The sequence below is a fragment of the Panthera onca genome, chromosome B3, assembly GCF_046562875.1.
Source record: "Panthera onca isolate mPanOnc1 chromosome B3, mPanOnc1 haplotype 2, whole genome shotgun sequence".
NCBI classification, from domain to species: Eukaryota; Metazoa; Chordata; class Mammalia; order Carnivora; family Felidae; genus Panthera; species Panthera onca.
The window spans coordinates 118456228-118473988 of record NC_138344.1 but is presented as its reverse complement, the minus strand read 5'-3'; the positions used below and the strand labels follow the sequence as shown (position 1 = coordinate 118473988).

The 17761-nt window shown below is 39.9% G+C and overlaps 2 protein-coding genes across 15 annotated transcripts in view; one reads left to right on the top strand and one right to left on the bottom strand.

Annotated features, from left to right (window-relative positions):
• Window positions 1–17026, bottom strand: part of BBOF1 (basal body orientation factor 1) — a 53680-nt gene extending 36654 nt beyond the window's left edge. For 4 of the 5 annotated variants that reach the window (XM_060620249.3, XM_060620246.3, XM_060620248.3 and 1 more), the window contains exons 1-4: window positions 16943–17026; window positions 12695–12923; window positions 6252–6317; window positions 4730–4873 (exon numbers count right to left, since the gene is read on the bottom strand). In XM_060620249.3, the coding sequence (XP_060476232.2) occupies window positions 4730–4873; window positions 6252–6317; window positions 12695–12923; window positions 16943–16998 (495 nt within the window). In that variant the 5' untranslated portion in view covers window positions 16999–17026. Of the gene's footprint in view, window positions 1–4729; window positions 4874–6251; window positions 6318–12694; window positions 12924–16626; window positions 16923–16942 lie in introns of those variants that run through there. The other variant, XM_060620250.3, reaches the window with a different exon arrangement.
• ENTPD5 (ectonucleoside triphosphate diphosphohydrolase 5 (inactive)) overlaps window positions 16991–17761 on the top strand; it is a 45150-nt gene continuing 44379 nt past the window's right edge. For 8 of the 10 annotated variants that reach the window (XM_081795958.1, XM_081795960.1, XM_081795967.1 and 5 more), the window contains exon 1: window positions 17142–17259. The gene's annotated coding sequence lies outside the window, so the exon portion shown is untranslated. Of the gene's footprint in view, window positions 17089–17141; window positions 17260–17311; window positions 17635–17761 lie in introns of those variants that run through there. The other 2 variants (XM_081795955.1, XM_078448033.2) reach the window with 2 other exon arrangements.

Here is a 17761-nt window from a genome sequence, read left to right as displayed (position 1 = left end):
GAGACAGAATCTGAAGCAGACTCCAGGCTCTAAGCTGTCAGCACAGAGCCCAACACAGGGCTCAAACCCACAAACTGTGAGATCATGACCTGAGCTGAAGTCAGACCTTAACCGACTGAGCCACCCAGGTGCCCCTAAAATTATGACTTTTAAACATGACTCTGGGGGACAGCCTTATGGAGGATATGCATTTGAGCTGAGCCTTTGAAGAATCGGTAAAATTTTAATGGATAGAGATCTATTGGGAGTATATTCTGGATAGAAGAAACAGTTTGAACTACGAAAAAAATGGCAGAAAGGGGGTGCCTGGTTCAGTCCATTAAGCGTTCAATTCCTGATTTCCGCTCAGGTCATGATCTCATGGATTGTGAGATCGAGCCTCACATTATGCTCTGTGCTGACAACAGAGAGCCTGCTTGGGATTCTTTCTCTCCCTCTCTCTCTGGCCCTCCACCATTTGCTCACTCTCTCTCTCAAAATAAACAAAAATGAACTTTAAATTTTTAACGTTTTATTTATTTTTGAGACAGAGAGAGACAGAGCATGAACGGGGGAGGGGCAGAGAGAGAGGGAGACACAGAATCGGAAGCAGGCTCCAGGCTCTGAGCCATCAGCCCAGAGCCCGATGCGGGGCTCGAACTCACGGACCGCAAGATCGTGACCTGAGCCGAAGTCGGACGCTTAACTGACTGAGCCACCCAGGCGCCCCAAAAATGAACTTTAAAAAATATGGTAAAAAGACTTCAGGGATGAGTAAATATCCAGTTTGGATGAATTAAAGGGGGTGTGCATGAGGAAGTAAAAGGAGAAAATAATGTTTCAAAATAGGTGTTGGGTCTTGACTTTCACATCAAGGCATCTGGACAATACTAGGTTTACAAAAGAGAAATACTAAAGAAGATTCTTCAGGGAGTTAATCAGAACATTTCCGTATTGGTGCATACTTTGGACTGTGGTGATGTGGTGGTTTTAAAATACATCCACAACTTCTTTGATGGTCCTCCCTTCAAATGATGGAACCTAATTCTCCATCCTTAGAATGTGGGCCAGAGTTAGGGATTCACTCCTAACTAATAGAATATGACAGAAGTAATGCTGTACAATTTCCAAGGCTAAGTCAAGAAAGGGATAGCTTCTATCTGGCTTTCTTTGGGATTATTCACTTTGGGTAAAGTCACTGAAAGGCCCATGTGGGAAGATGCTGAGGCCTCCCAGTAATTACTAGTCCCAACTTGACAGCATGTTAGTTGGCACTGGGAAACAGATCCTGAAGCTCTAATCAAGCCTCCAGATGACTGCAGCCCTGGCTGATATCTAGACTGTAACTTCATGGAAGACCCTGAGCCAGAATTTCCCAGTTAACCTAATCCCAAATTCTTTTTTTTTTTTTTTTTTTTTTTTTAAGTAGGCTCACACCCAACGTGCGGCTTGAACTCATGACCCTGAAATCAAGAGTCACATGCTCTATGGAGCCAGCCAGGTGCCCCAAACTGCTCCCAAATTCTTGACCCATGGGAATTATGTTTTTAACAAATGTTTAGTGTAGTTTTAAGCTGCTAGATTTGAGGGTAATTTTTCTTCAATAATAGGTAATAATGCAGGTGAAGAAATAGAGAGGGCACGACTAGAAGTACTGGGCAGGGATTCAGATCAACAGGGTTCTGCTACCAGCTCTACAAGTTACCACGAAAGTCACTTAACATCTTTGTGTCTCAGTTTTGCTCATCTATAGAATGGCTTAAATTGGCCCTAAAGTTTCTTTCAGCTCTAAGATTCTATGAATTCCATGAAAGGATTTCATTTTAGATGGTTGCCTTATATCACTCACTTAGCAAGTTTTATTAGTAAGTACCAGTCTAGCGACTAGTGAGGAGTGACAAAGACATTCACAAGTAGATGATCTGGCTCCTTTTATTCTCCTCAGTTTACAAAACTAATGAACAATACAAACATAAAATAACTAGAGAAGACAGTTATATAGCTGCTATTTTAAGGAGTTTAATGTGGTTTGTTATTGTTGTCGTTTTTGTTATGTTTTGTTTTGTTCTGAGAAAGAGAGAAAGAGACCAGGTGGGAGAGGGGCAAAGAGAGAGGGAAAGAGAGAAACCCAAGCAGGCTCCTTGCTGTCAGCACGGAGCCCAACGCAGGGATCTAAGATCAAATCAGATGCTTAACAGACTGAGCCACCCTGGTTCCCCTTAAGGACTTTAAAGGTCTGGAAACACATAGAAGGAGAGAGTTCCTCAGAAAATACTGCACAGGAGCTTGTATAAAGATGAGCTACTGAAATTAAGAACAATTTTAAAGTAACAGAACAACAGTTGTAAAGCAACAGGCAGTCAAGTTCACAAAGTCAGCCAGGCAGGGAGGTTGGGAGATAACTTTGCAATTATGACAGAAAGAGTTAAAACACTTTCCTATACATTCCTCCAATTTAAGAAAGTGTCTTAGACTTTCCCACTTTGCCTAAAATGTGCCAACTCATTCCTTTAATTAGAGCTTTTAAGAGTACTCTATTACGATTTTTAAAGCTATATAATCATAACAAGTAAATATCAACAATTATGACATTACTCCTCTTACTGGAGACTAGTAGGAATAAATATGCTAAATATTTTACACACATTATTTAATCCACACAACATCTCTAAGAGGAGACACGTGATATTATAGCCACATTTTACAAATGAAGAATCTGAGACTCAGAGAAATTAACAGACTATCCAAGGGCCACATAGCTATCAGCTGCAGAGCCAGGACATGAAGTCCCTGATTTCAACCACTACAGTATCTTGTCTGACTTATTCATTTCTCATACACCCTTGCAATTTGGCAGTTAGCTGGGAGGTAAACAGAGATAGGATGCAGGAACTTTGGTTTCCCATCAGACCTTGTTCTTGCTCAATAGGGTTCTGGGGAGCCCAAGGACTGCTTGAGAGACATTGCATGCTTGGAGAATACCATGACCAAGAATGAGAGGCATCAAAAGGGATGGTGGAAGGGCCTTAAATAATACTAAATAATACTTAAATAATACTAATTTCTATAATCATAATTTTAGCAGTAGTAATACTAGCAGCAGAAACAGCAACAGCAGGTAATATTTACCACCCAGTGCTAAGCATTTAAAACAGATGATTTCATTTAGTCTTCACAACGACCCTTTAAAGTTGGTACCATTATTCCCAGCTCCATGGCTTAGATGAGGAAGCTTAACAAGATAATATTCAAGTAGTGAAAACAGTATTTATACTCTAGCAGTCTGACTTTAGAGCACCAACTTTCAGCCCCTCCACTATATGAAATATGGTTATCTTAGGTGGTAATGCTACTGCTATTACTAATAACAGCAGCAGTATTTAATTGCACATTGGAGCAGACTCACACCAGGAAGGTCGCTAGCATGTGTTAGGGTGTTGGTAGCTTGAAATTGGCCATAATAAGAGTATTTATACCAAGGAAACCAGAAAATGCTACAAATCAGGACTTCTGTTTGCAGAGCACTACATACTATTGTAAATATAATTGTCTCTTATATGACATAATGCTATTTTAAGCACTGTAACTATATGAACTCATTTAATCCTTACAACAACCCTATGAGCCTATGATGAACTCTTACTATCCTCATTTTACAGATCAGGAAATCAAGGTATAGAGAGGTTAAGTAACTTGCCCAAAGTCACAAAGCTGATTTCTGCTACTGTGCCCAACACTCATCTACTAAATGTAAATGTAGTGCCATTTACTACATTATTATTAATGCAATAAAACTATATTCCGAGCTGAGGGAATGGAAAGAGAAAAAGCATAGCGAAGTCAGAGAAACTTTCTGAAAGTACGGTTTTCCTCACCCCACCTACCCCTACCCAGAGAACCTTCTAAAATGTTCTAAAATTATCACTCATCAGTCTCAACCTAGTTTCCTTTGGGACTTTCTACTTTGTTTTCCCCTACTGTTTTCCAAGAACTGTAGTGTGTTTCTTATTGAAGTGACTCCAAAGGTTTAATTACTGATAAAAGCAGAAGGTGTGTTGGCTGAGATTTGGTGAAGTTACAAAGAAATCAATGCTTAGAAAAGTCTAACCAAGACTTTTTTGCACCCAGTGCTACACTCATGATGTCTTCTACTTTCTCTCAAATAATCTCTAAAATGCCAAAGGGAGTCCTTTACCATCTCACAGGAGTAAATGTCTATGAAGGCTTTTGCACACATAAGTGTAGTATTGTGAGGGGCACCTGGCTGGCTCAGTCAGTAGAGCATAGGACTCTCAATCTCAGAGTTGTGAGTTCAAGCCTCATGTTGGGCAAGGAGCCTACTTAAAAAGACAAAAAAAAAAAAAAAAAGTATAGTATTGTGACATTCACTTTATTGTGGCACTCTGGAACCAAACCTGCAATATCTCTGAATTATGCTTGTAGTTAATCCTAATCTCCTTTTTTTAAAGTATTTATTTATTTATTTATTTATTTATTTATTTATTTTAAGAGAGAGAAAGCACGAGTGAGGAAGGGACAGAGAGGAGACAGAGAGAGAGAGAGAGAGAGAGAGAGAGAGAAAGAATCCCAAGCAGGCCCCTCACTGCTAGCACAGAGCCCCATGTGGGGCTCGAACCCACAAAGTCGTGAGATCATGACCTGAACCAAAACCAAAAGTCAGATGCTTGAGCGACTAAGCCACCCAGGTGCCCCTCTAATCTCCTATGTTTAAAGAAAGAAAGAAACTTACGTCATCTAATTCTTTCTCCACTTGGATTTTTCTCTTCTGGAATTGTTTTATTGTTTTCAGCTCTGTCTGAATCATGCCAATTTCTTTGGCTTTTTGCTGGAACTCTCCCTCCAGCTCATTTATTTGCACAATATACTTTTGTTCCTATATGCAAAAAAACAAAAAACAAAACAAAACAAAAAACCCAAACAGTTAAATGAATTAGGAAAAAGAACAGAAGTCCCACAAAGTTGTGTTCCCTTGAAACCTTAGGCCATTTGTCTATCTTCTTTGAAGAAATGTTCCCTTTTTGTTTTTGCAGAAAGTTTTACTTTTTGTTAGAAGATACCAAGTGCCTTGAATAAGAAAGAACTTCTAGAATGAGCTGATCTTATCTAGAAAATGCAGGTTAATTACTAAAAAGAGGTTTGAGAAGACTAAACAAATCTTTAATTTGTAAGAAAGAGAAGTAACAGCCCTAACCGTAAATTAAAATTAGTAAGCTAAGAGATAAAGGAAGGGCCAGTATCTCTAATAAATCAAGAGAGAAGGAGAAGGTGGGGAAAAAAAGAGGAAGGAAGAGGGAGGAGGAAAAGGAAGTGGAGGAGGAGTATAAAGGAAAGAGAAGGAGAGAAGAGAAAAAAAGAGGAAGAGGAGGAAAAAAGGGCCAATAACAATTTAAAAAATGAATGAGTTGTCAAAAAGAAATGCAAATGACCCTCAAACATGAAAAAATGCTCAACCTAGCTCAAAATAAGAGAAATGCAAGTTGAAATACACTGGAATACCCTTTTTCACCTATCATGTTGACAAAAATCAGTTTTGACAATATACTCTGGTATATTGTGAAGACATGGATAGTTTGATTTCTCAGAATATAACTCGCTTGATTTGACTTTGGAGCCACATAAATATTTTACGTAATTATGTAATTACATAACTTTAAAATTACATAATTTTATATAATTCCATAATTTTAAAAAGCAACTCCCCAGAATCAAAAACAAAATGTGTTCTTGAGTTGGTGGCATAATCACACAGAAAGAAATTATTTCAAATGGTAATGTAATTTGATCATAGATCCCTATTGGTATATATCCAGAGGGGAAAAGTGCCCCCTAATATCTTAAACTGTTTCCACTAATCTATGTTGGTGTTAGTTATTCTGTGACTGTTGATGTATTGAGGTTTGAAGCAATAACTCAATCATACCTGATATTAAGAACCAGAATTTCTGGTGAGAGAGAAAGGAGACTGGATCAAGTAAAAACCCTGTACTCCTGCATCTGAATTTATATTTCCTACCTCCATCCACTGAAAAGCCATTGAAAGGACAAACTCAGGAGCACCATGACTACCAGATCATTTTCTACAAAAGCAGTTTTGCTATTTTTGAGCTTCTGCACAATCAAGTGTGTGAGCTTTAAGGTCACTGAGGCTGCTCTTAGGACCTATTCACTTACTCATTTTGTGTCTTAAATATCTGAGCTTGCCAGAAACCTGACCACCCAGTAAGTAAAAGTAGTAGTACCTAGACACTCACCAACTTCTCATTCTCCTCTTTGGCTTTTTCCTTTGTTTCATTCAATTGCTGTTTGAGTTTTTCAATCTGTAGAAGTTGGAAATACCGTCAGGAAGGTAAAAAACATTGCTCTGTGTCTTATCTTTATTAAGTAGCCTAGTTTTCACATGATATTAAAACCAATAGGGTTGGAGAGGTAGAGTATGGTAGAAAGAAGAGAAAAGGGGGCATAATTCCATGCCCTTAACCTGCTATTGCCAGTTTCTAAAACCTGGCTATCGTCAGAATTGCCTGGGTAACTATTTTTTTTTTATTGTGGTAAAAACCACATTATATTTACCATCTGAACCATTTTTAAGTATATAGTTTGGCAGTGTTGAATATATTCACATTGTTGTGCAACAGATCTCTAAAACTTTTTCATCCTGCAAAACTGGAACTCTATATCATAAAACACTACTTTCTTCTCCTACCTACCCCCCTCCCCAACGCTTTTGACTTTTGACTGCTTCAGATAATTTGTATGAGTAGAATCATACAGTTTGTTCTCTTGTGACTGGCTTATTTCACTTAGCATAATGCCCTTGAAGTTCATCCATGTTGTAGCATGTGACAGGACTTTCTTCTTTTTTAAAAAAAAATTTTTTTAATGAGGGTTTTCTTTTTTTTTTTTAAGTCTGCATATTATTGTATTGTATGTATATATCCATTTTCTTTATCCTTTCATCTGTCAATGGACATTTGGGTTGCTTCCACCTCTTGACTGTGAATAATATTTCAATGAAGGGGGTGCACGAATATCTTTTCAAGCTCTTGCTTTAAATTCTTTTGCAAATACACCCAAAAGTGGATTTCTGGATCATGTGGTGATTCTAGTTTTAATTATTTGAGGAAACTACATACTGTTTTCCATAATGGCTGCACCATTTTACATTCATTCCCACCAACGATGCACAAGGGCTCCAATTTCTCTGCATCTTTCCCAAGGCTTGTTATTTCCTATTTTTCTGATCATAGCCATCTTAATAGGTGTGAGGTAATATCTCACTGTAGTTTTTATTTGTATTTCTCTTATCTGGGTAACTTTTGGAAAAAAGTTTCAAGAGTACAAAGAGTTCTCATATAGTTTTTACCCAATTTTTCCCATTTGCTTTCCCACTCTATGTATGTATAGATTGATCTATCTAAAATATGTAGAGATGATATACATTTTTTTTTTCTGGACGATGAGAGAGGAGGTTTAAGATATCATGCCTCTTTACCCCTAAATACTTTAGAATGTATTTCCATTCTTCTATTTATTTATTTATTTATTTATTTATTTATTTATTGGGGGGGGGGAGGGGCATAGGGAGAGGAAGAGAGAGAACCTTAAGCAGACTCCACACAGGGCTGATCAGATCGTGACCTGAGCTGAAATCGAGTCAGACACTTAACCAACTGAGCCACACATTTGCCCCAAAATTCTTTTAGAAGCACAGTAATCAAAGTCAGGAAATTTAACATTGATATGCTATTATTTCATCTATAGTCCATATTCAAATTTTGCCAATTGTTCCAGTAGTGTCCTTTATTGCAACTTTTTTTTTTTTTTGGTCCAGGATATAATCCTTGATTATGCATTACATTTAGTTGCCATGTGTACTAGTCTCCTTTAATCTGGAACAGTTTCTCCGTCTTTGTCTTTTATGGCATTGACAGTTTTCAGGAATACCAGCTGGAGTTGGGGCTATCTGATGTTTCCCCATGAGCAGATTCAGGTTATGCATTTTTGGCAGGCACACACTGTCTAAGTGATGATGTATTCTTTTCAGTGCATTATATCATAAGGTAACTGATGTTTTCATCAATTGGTTAAGATTGTGTCTGCTAGGTTTTTCCTTTAAAATTTTTACAAAGTTACAACTTTTCCTTTTGTGATTAAGTAATTTTCAAATTAAGGAAAGATATTTTGAGACTATTAAAAAGTTACAATTTTCCTTTTCTAATTAAGTTAATTTACAAATTAAGGACAGATATTTTGAGACTATGCAAATATCCTTCTGCTCATCAAACTTTCACCACTAGTCTTAGCATCCACCGATGATTTTTGATGGGATCAATTAATCCCATGGCACCAAATAGTGCCTTTTTCAATTCCACCGTTCTTTGGAAATTTAGTAATTTTCTATATTCTACTGTATGGACATATTTTATTCAATGGATTATGTTTTACTGTCATTATTTTGATTGTCTCAGATTTGGCAGTGGGAGCCCCTTCGAACTAGTACCCGTGCCCTTTTTTTTTTTTTTTTTACAATTTTATTTTTAAGTAAATACACCCAGTTTTGGGCTTGAACTCACAACCCCAAGATCAAAAGTCACATGCCCCACTGACTGAGCCATCCAGGTACCCACCCTTTATTTTACTTACTTTCTTGCACAAATATTCCAGGCTCATCTTTTACTTTCCCTGCTTGCCTTGGAATCAATCATTTGTCCAAAGATTCTAGTATGTTTTAGTAGGAAACCTGAGTAGCTTATTTTTTTTTTTAAGTTTATTTATTTATTTTGAGACAGAGAGAGAGGGAGAGAGATTAAGAGAATCCCAAACCGACTCTGCACTGTCAGTGCAAAGCCCAATGCGGGGCTCAAAATCATGAACTGTGAGATCATGACCTGAACCAAAAACAAGAGTTGGACGCTCAACCAACTGAGCCACCCTGGTGCCCCCTGAGTAGCTTTTTAAACTGAAAACCCCTTGACATGGTTATAGAATCAGAGGATACGTAAGTGAAATATTGTAATTAGACTAGCTTAAAGGAAACCTAAAAATTCTGAAAGATAAATTGAGACAGTCCTAAATCATATAGGACAGGTGTGAAATATAATGAGATTTATTTTGTGATTGAACAAACCTTTAAGTACAAAAACACACTCTTAAGGAAAATCTCCTAATTTTGTTCAAGATATGTTTCCAAAAACCATTTCATTTCTTTTTTGTTGTTGTTGTTTATTTGAGAGACAGAGAGTGAGCAGGGGACAAACAGAGAGAGAGGGAGAGAGAGAGAATCCCAAGCAGGCTCCACACTCAGCACAGAGCCTGATGTGGGGCTTGATCCCACAATCTCAATATCACGACCTGAGCCCACATTAAGAGTTGGTCGTTCAGGGGCACCTGGGTGGCTCAGTCGATTAAGCATCCGACTTCAGCTCAGGTCATGATCTCACAGTTCATGAGTTCGAGCCCCCCGTTGGGCTCTGTGCTGACAGCTTGGAGCCTGGAGCCTGCTTCAGATTCTGTGTCTCCCTCTCTCTCTGCTCTTCCCCCGCTCATGCTCTGTCTGTCTCTCCTTCAAAAATAAATAAAAACACTAAAAAAAAAAAAAAAAAAAAAAAAAAAAAAGAGTTGGTCGTTCAACTGACTGAGCCACCCAGACACTCCTCATTTCTATTATTTCTATAATTAACATGAAATAAGATTATAGACAGTTTATATAAAGCTTAATAACACATTTCTAGGATATGGCAGAATGAGTAACAAACCAGGATATATTGAATCTACTATACTTCTTCCTCCCAAGGTAGTCTCTTTGGTTTCAGTAGTCAACCATAATTGTGAGAAAATTATGTTATTTGCTATAGCCAGATGCTAACCTCTGATACACAAAGGCAGATGAAAATCAGGAAATATAAATGATACTCATAAATCAATATCAATTAGCTAATGCAGGCCACAAAGCTTCTATGTAATGAATTTGGAAAATTATTTGACCTAAAAACTTATTTTAGAATAATACTTCATAGAAGACAATTTTAATACCTACTAATGAAAGTAATTTTAAAAATGGAAGTTGCCTGTGAAAGAAGGTAAAAAAAATAACAGTAATGCATAAAAAACTACTTTAATATATAAAATCAAGACAAATGTTCAGTAGTCTTTCTGTAATGTGCTTTCACTATCATCTTGAACTTAGTTTTGATTGTTATTAACTTTTTCAAAGTATCAGTATACTCACAAGCCATTCATTCATGCATGCAAAAATATTTTAATGAATGCCTACTATTTGCTAGGCCTACACTACATGCTGGAGGTGTAGCATTGAGGAAAAAAAAAAAGCCCCCAAATTCTTTACTTCTGTGAGGTTTCATTCTAATCAGAAAAAGAGACAATAAGCAAATATATAATTATCATACATATAATATGACAGAAGATAGTAAATATTTCAGAGAAAAAACAAGGGAGGTTGTTTTTAACTTTAAGGAGAGTAGTGAGGAAAGGTGTGACTGCAGAGGTGGTATTTGAAAAAGCTATGGAATGAGGCATGAATTTGTATGTCATCCTTATGCTGGAGCCAAGTTTTGCATCACACCAGCATTAATTCCAACGTGTACGGAAGCAAATGCATAAACAATTAAGAATGAGCGAAGGATCATATAAAAGATGCTCAAATGACTAATAATCAGGAAAATATAAATTAAAACAAGATATCAATTTACACCTGTAAAATTGAACAAAAACTAAGTAACATATCAAGTTTTGACAAAAATGTGGTCAAACAGGACCTCACTCTAATACATCACTTGTGACGGCATAAATTGGTATAACCCCTTTGGAGCTCAATTTAAACTCCTGTGAAGCTGAAACAATGCATAACCTCATAATGTAATTTAACTTCTAAGTGTCTACTCTAGAGAAACTCTCCATCATGGACACAAGCAGACATCCACAAGAATATTCACTGAAAGTCTATTTGTAATAATGAAAAAATGGGAGTCTGACTCACAGTGGGTATGGATAAATAAGTTTTGGTTTATTTATTTGCTGGAATATTACAAAGCAGATAAGAATTAAAAAATAAAGCATGCTCATTATAAATTTTCATTCTTTTATTTTTTACTTTTTTAATGTTTATTTTTGAGAGAGAGAAAGACAGAGCCTGAGTAGGGGAGGGGCAGAGAGAGGAGACAGAGAATACGAAGCAGGCTCCAGGCTTTGAGCTATCAGTACACAGCCTGACAAGAAGCTTGAACTCACAAACCATGCGATCTCGACCCCAGCTGAAGTCAGGCGCTTAACTGACTGAGCCACCCAGGTGCCCCAATATAATTTTTTACAAAATAAACTGAATCAGGTGATTTTAATGAATATACCACAAAAACATGATGTTGAGTAAAAAAAAAAAAAATATGTTGAGAATGCATGATCAATAGTTAAAGTACAAAACCATACATGGGAATGAGCACACCATCCTCAGCGTGGTAGAGATTCCCTTAGGTCTCCATGGGGCTCATAGAGGCAAATGGGAAAGAGAAGAATTTGGAATTACACCTAAATTCCACTTTAACACCTACTGGCTGTGTGACTTTGGGCAAGTTACCTTTCTGAGAGTCAATTTGTAAAATGGGAATGACAATATTGTAGCTACATGCAGTTGTTAAAAGTCCTTAATGAGATAAAAGCGGTAAACTTCCTAGCATAGTGCCTGGCATAAAACAGGGGCTCCAAAATATTGGTTCCCTTCCCTTTTCCTTCCAGATCTAAAATAGTAGCTTTACCCTCAACACTTAGAGTACAGAAAGATAAATTCAAGATTCAACTGGCTAAAAAAAGGAGATTCAACTTGCTGGGTTCATAATCATGTGATCATGGATTAAAGGTGAATTCCTCTACAAATCATTAAAAGTATTTATCCATATCAAAAACACATAGGTCATATGTTCTTCTTCTTAAAATAAAATGGATCTTAATGTCCCCTTATGACCATCAATCTTTGTTTCAGACAAGAAAACAACAGGACAAGGGCTGAAAATAACAGCCAATTCTAATAGTAAAGTCATTTTGAAATAGCATCCTGAAATAAGTCAGGCAGAGAAAGACAGATACCATATGTTTTCACTCATATGTGGATTCTGAGAAACTTAACAGAAGACCCTGGGGGAGGGGAAGGGAGAAAAAAAATGTTACAGAGAGGGAAGGAGGCAAACCATAAGAGACTCTTAAATACTGAGAACAAACTGAGGGTTGATGGGGGGTGGGGGAGAGGGGAAAGTGGGTGATGGGCATTGAGGAGGGCACCTGTTGGGATGAGCACCGGGTGTTGTATGGAAACCAATTTGACAATAAATTATATATTTAAAAAATGTGATTTAGGGGAGCCTGGGTGGCTCAGTCAGTTAAGTGGCCGACTTCGGCTCAGGTCATGATCTCCCAGTCCATGAGTTCGAGCCCCGCGTCGGGCTCTGTGCTGATAGCTCAGAGCCTAGAGGCTGCTTCTGTTTCTGTGTCTCCCTCTCTCTCTGCCCCTCCCCCATTCACACTTTGTCTCTGCCTTTCAAAAATGAATAGATGTTAAAAAATTTTTTTTAATTAAAAAAATGTGATTTAAATAAATAAAGTAAAAAAAAAAAAAAAAGAAATAGCATCCTGCTTCAAGTATAACAGAGGTAGTTATTGAGGCTCAGGAGGATTTCTACCTACATACCATATTATCTTTCTCCTGATCCTGCTTCTTCAGGTAACTTAATACAGACATTGTGTCTTTCTCCATTTTATACTGCTGTTTCTTTAACTCCTCATTACTTTTTGCCAGTCTCCGCGAAGTATCACGATACTCAATCCTCGAGAGTTCTGTGACTTCTAGCCTGGCCTCCCAGAGGGAGGCACTGGCCTTGGCTCTGTCCACTGCAGATTCATCAGCTTTTATTATCTTCCTGCGTGGGAAGAGGACATTGAGAGCATATAACAATTACTCTACTATATTAGAACTATACCTTTCTCTTTATTACTTTTTGTTTTGCTTGGCATTGCCCGGCACATATAAGCAAATATTGTTGGATAAATGAGTTAATAGGAAATACACATTTGCTTGATAAGGGAGTTAATTGGGTGACTCTTCTTGGAAGAGGGGAGCTTTGGAGCATAACTCTGAGAGACTGAAAAAACAAAGAAGAAAGGCATGGTAAGGCAAATTCATTTCATAAATCTTCCACATCTTTTCATTTACTTAAAAAAAATGTTTTTAAGTTTATTTATTTATTTTGAGAGAGACAGAGACAGTGTGAGTGGGGGAGGAGCAGAGAGAGGGAGGGAGAACTCATGAACTGTGAGATCTTGACCTGAGCCAAAACCAAGAATCAGTTGCTTAACTGACTGAACCACCCAGGTGCCCCTTACTCCTTTTTCTCATATTTGAATGGTCTCTTCTATTCCTACTCACCCAGTTTTAGACCTTGATTCTTGTACTGCAAATCCATTACCTTAGTTCCCTTTCTTTATGATGATACATGCATAGTGTAACTATAACTTTAAGTCCCTTGTTCTGTAATCTTCCACCCACCCCAAATCTAGTTTTGGTTTTGTTGTAGGTTGTTTTTTGAGGGGATTTTCTGGCTAGGCCTTTGACAAAAGATCAAGTCACTTGAACAAGTATGTTAAATACTTTTATCAGCTGGTGCCACATGCACCAGGCTTCAAGGATGGTTGAGAAACAAACCATAATCGTTATACAGAAGTAAAGAGGAAATTAAAAAATAATAATGATAAAGTATGGCTTCAAGATTAAGGATTAATCTATGCCTTCAAATATTAAAGGAGAGTTTTTCAAAGTAAAGATTTGTTGTACAAGGAATGACAAAACAATATACCTTATATATAGTAGGCACTGGATATATAAATATTCAGATAATAAGACTTCACCTGGGGGTGCCTGGGTGGCTTGGTCAGTTAAGCATCAGACTCCTGATTTCAGCTCAGATCATGATCTCAAGGTTCATGGTTTCAAGCCCTGCATTGGGTGCTGCTCTGACCAAGTGCAGAGCCTGCTTGAGATTCTCTCTCTCACCCCCTCTTTACCCTTCCCCCACTTGTGTGTGTGCTCACACGTGCTCTCTCAAGATAAACAAACAAACAAAAAAGACCAGTATTTGAACTCTAAATAGTTTCATATATAGGTATCTGTGGACCTTTCTATACTATCACCCTCCATCCCCAACCCCCTACTCCTGGTTCTCCATTCTTTTCCAGTCCCACTGTTCTCTCCAAATTAAGGCCAGCCCCACCTCCAACTCCCTAGCTTGTTATAGCTTTGACCTCCCTTTCCAACATGATTTAGGCAGTAGGGATATATTGCCTTGCTATAATCGTCCAGTTGCTTCCCGAAGGTTATCAGGTCTAAGCTGCATAGAGCAGTTGATGCAGATAGGATTTCTCATAAGAGAATCACTAATACTGACTGTAAAAACAAAGCAGTATTTCTCAAATTGAGTCATGGAAAAATCCAAGGAATAAGAGGTCTGTTACCTTCAATGTTTCTCATTGCTGAAAGATGTACTGTAGACACATGGTCAAAAATAGAAAACATATGCTAGTGAGTTCCAAGAATTTGAGAATGCGATAAGCCCTTGGCATTTTTACTTATTAAAAATCTTTTTTGTAATGTTTATTTTATTTTTGAGCGAGAGAGACAGAGCGCAAGAGGGGGAGAGGCATAGAGAGAGGCAGACACAGACTCTGAAGCAGGCTCCAGCCTCTGAGCTGTCAGCAAACAGCCCAATGCAGGGCTTGAAGTCACAGATTGCAAGATCATGACCTGAGTGGAAGTTGAACGCTTAACCAACTGAACCACCCAGGCGTCCCTATTTTTTTTTTTATTTTTAAATTTTGTTTGAGAGAGCACGCGTGCATGTGAGCAGGGGAGAGGGGCAGAGGGACAGAATCTTAAGCAGGCTTGATGCTCAGCACAGAGCCCGACATGGGGCTGGATCCTATGACCCTGGGATCATGACCTGAGCCGAAATCAAAAGTTGACTCTCAACCAACTGAGCCACCCAGGCGTCCCATCCCTTGGCACTTTTAAAAAGTACTAGACTATGCAATTACGTAAAAAAGAAAAAATAACACTGTAGAAGAATACTTATATTAATACATGGAGTGGGGGAGTTATAAGTAAATATGTACTGTGGGCTATCATTTTATAAAGAAAAAAAGAATATCCCAAAGGATATTAGTGGTTATCTTCGGATACTGGGGTTACAAGTGATTTTTGTTTTCTGCCTTGACTACCCACATTTCCTAAACTTTCTGTACTGAGTACACATAAACTTTACAAGTTTGGGGGATTCCCTTATGGTCACATACATAGTGATGCTAGACACCATGTATGATTCCAATGAACCAGTAGAGTCACTCAACAGATCTAGTGGCAATCCAGCAGCAACTCCAAGCCTGCTAGAGCAATACCTACTTCAGGCATTCTGATCAGTTTGGGGAAATCTGAACAATTACCCAATTTGGTCAAATCTTTTAGGTTTTCCTTTGAACCAAAAGGAATCCTTCAAAAGCCCCAAGGAACTACTTGAATCACTCAGAGATTCTCTAGATGTTCAAGATATTCTCAACAACAAAGCAGAGATCTCTCAGGCTAGGGGCAAGACAAAAAACAAAAAACAAAAACACACACACACAAAACAAACCCAGAGCATAGCTCCCATGGAAAAAAGAAAAGATTCAAGTTGCAGTATACACAAGCAGACACCTTAATTTTTTTATTTAACAAATAATAAGCATCCACTGTGTTTTAGACTTTTTGCTAGGAGCTGGAGATATGGTGAATAATGCTAAGTGCCTATTCTAGAGAAGCTTATAGTCTTTCATTTTTCATTTCATTTATTTATTTATTGTGAGAGAGAGAGAAAGTGTGAGAAGGGCAGGGGCAGAGACAGAGGGAGAGAGAACCCCAAGCAGGCTCTGCACTGTAAGCACAGAGCCTGATGTGGGGCTCGAACTCACAAACCATGAGATCATGACCTGAGCCAAAGTCAGACGCTTAACTGACTGAGCCACCCAGGCGTCCCAAGAGAAGCTTATAGGCTTGAGCAGGGCTCTACCGTCGTGGCACTACCGACATCCTAAGCCAAATGATTCTTTGTTTGGGGTGCAGGTGGGAGTTGGCCAGAGCACTGCAGGATGTTTAACAGTATCCTTGATCTCTACCCACTGGATGCCGGTAGCACACATCCCTAGATGTGACGACCAAAAATGTCTCTAGATAGTGCCAAATGTCCCCTGGGAGCCAAAATCACCCCCAGTTGAGAACCACTGTTCTAAAGCAATACAGTCTGATAGAAGTTTCTGTCGTGATGGAAATGTACTATACCTAGGCGGTCCAAAACAGTCACCAGTAGCCTACTGAGCATATGAAATGTAGCCAATACAATTAAGGATCTGAAGTTTTAATTTTAATTAATTTTAGTTTAGTAGCCACAAATGGCTGATCACTACCCTATTGGACAGCGCTGGTCTAGAGGACCTTCAATATACCAAGAAATGTTATTCTGAAGTGTGACCTTCACTTCTAGTGTCAGAACCAATCCTTCCTCCTCATTCCCAGATCTTTTTCTCTCCACTAGCACCCACCTAGTTCATTTGGTCTTCTACTCCATTCTTTGGTAATGTATCTGCTTCCACCGTTAACGTATTACTCATAGGCAGGGGCTGTGTCTAAATTATTCAGGGTCCCAAACCTCACATTCCATTGTCTAGGTTGGAGCAGTATGGTTTGGCATGCATTTGGGGAATTTCTGAACAATGCGGGCTATCCTTTTCAGAAGCGGGGAGAGCAAGAGGACGGCAGTTAGCCAGCTGGCCAGCCCCAGCTTGCAGGCGGCTCCCAGCTCCGAATCATCGGAGGGTAGGCCCAGGGAGAGAGGAACCCCGGGTGGCCTCTCCTTACTTCTTGTCTTTGCCTTTGTTCTTGCCTTTCTTTTTGTCCTTTCCCTTAGACGGCATCTTGGCTTCACCAGGGACCCCACTGTAACCGACGTTTCTCTGCCGCCGCCCGGCCGGCTCCGTTTCTAAGGAAACCAGCACGCCAAGCGGGTAACGTTCCGCCGCAGCCGTTGCCAGTGCGCGCGGAGAGCGCACGCGCCCGTGACGTAGCCCCGACGCCGCCGCCGCAAAGGGGCCCCGTCTGCGGGCCGGGCGCGGGGGGGGCGGGGCGGAGGTCGTGTGGAGGGCGGGCGGCCGCGCCGAGCGGCGCGCGCGCGCGCGGTGAGTGTGCGGGCCGCAGAGGCGCTAGTGTCGGCCCCGGGACGGGGCTGGGTGGCCTAGTGGGGGCTCGAAGCGGGCCCGTCCGGGGCAGCGGCGTGACGTCCTGCAGGCCGGGCGTTTCCGGCGGCGCGACGGTCGTTGCGCCCTCACCTCAGGAGGCTTGCTTCCCTGCGGGCCGGGCTTCCCCGCCGCAGTGGTCGGAGCGCCACCCCGCGCCGGCTTTACAGCGTTTCGCGTCCTGCAGGCGCGTCCGCCCCTTGCCTCACACCACAGCCAGCGTGGCTGCAGCCGCCTGCGCCGCCTCAGCCTCTCCCGAAGCTGCCCTGACTCTTGGTTTCCTTATCCCACTCCTGGCTTCTAACTCTGGCTAATTATGTAAGGGACGGCGCATCCGGCGGACTTCCGAGGCCAAACACATTTCGATGAGGCCGTTGAGGACTTTTCCCAGGGCGGTGGTTGGGAGTGAGGCTGGCATAGTGCTGTCACCTGGGGTGGGAGAGGC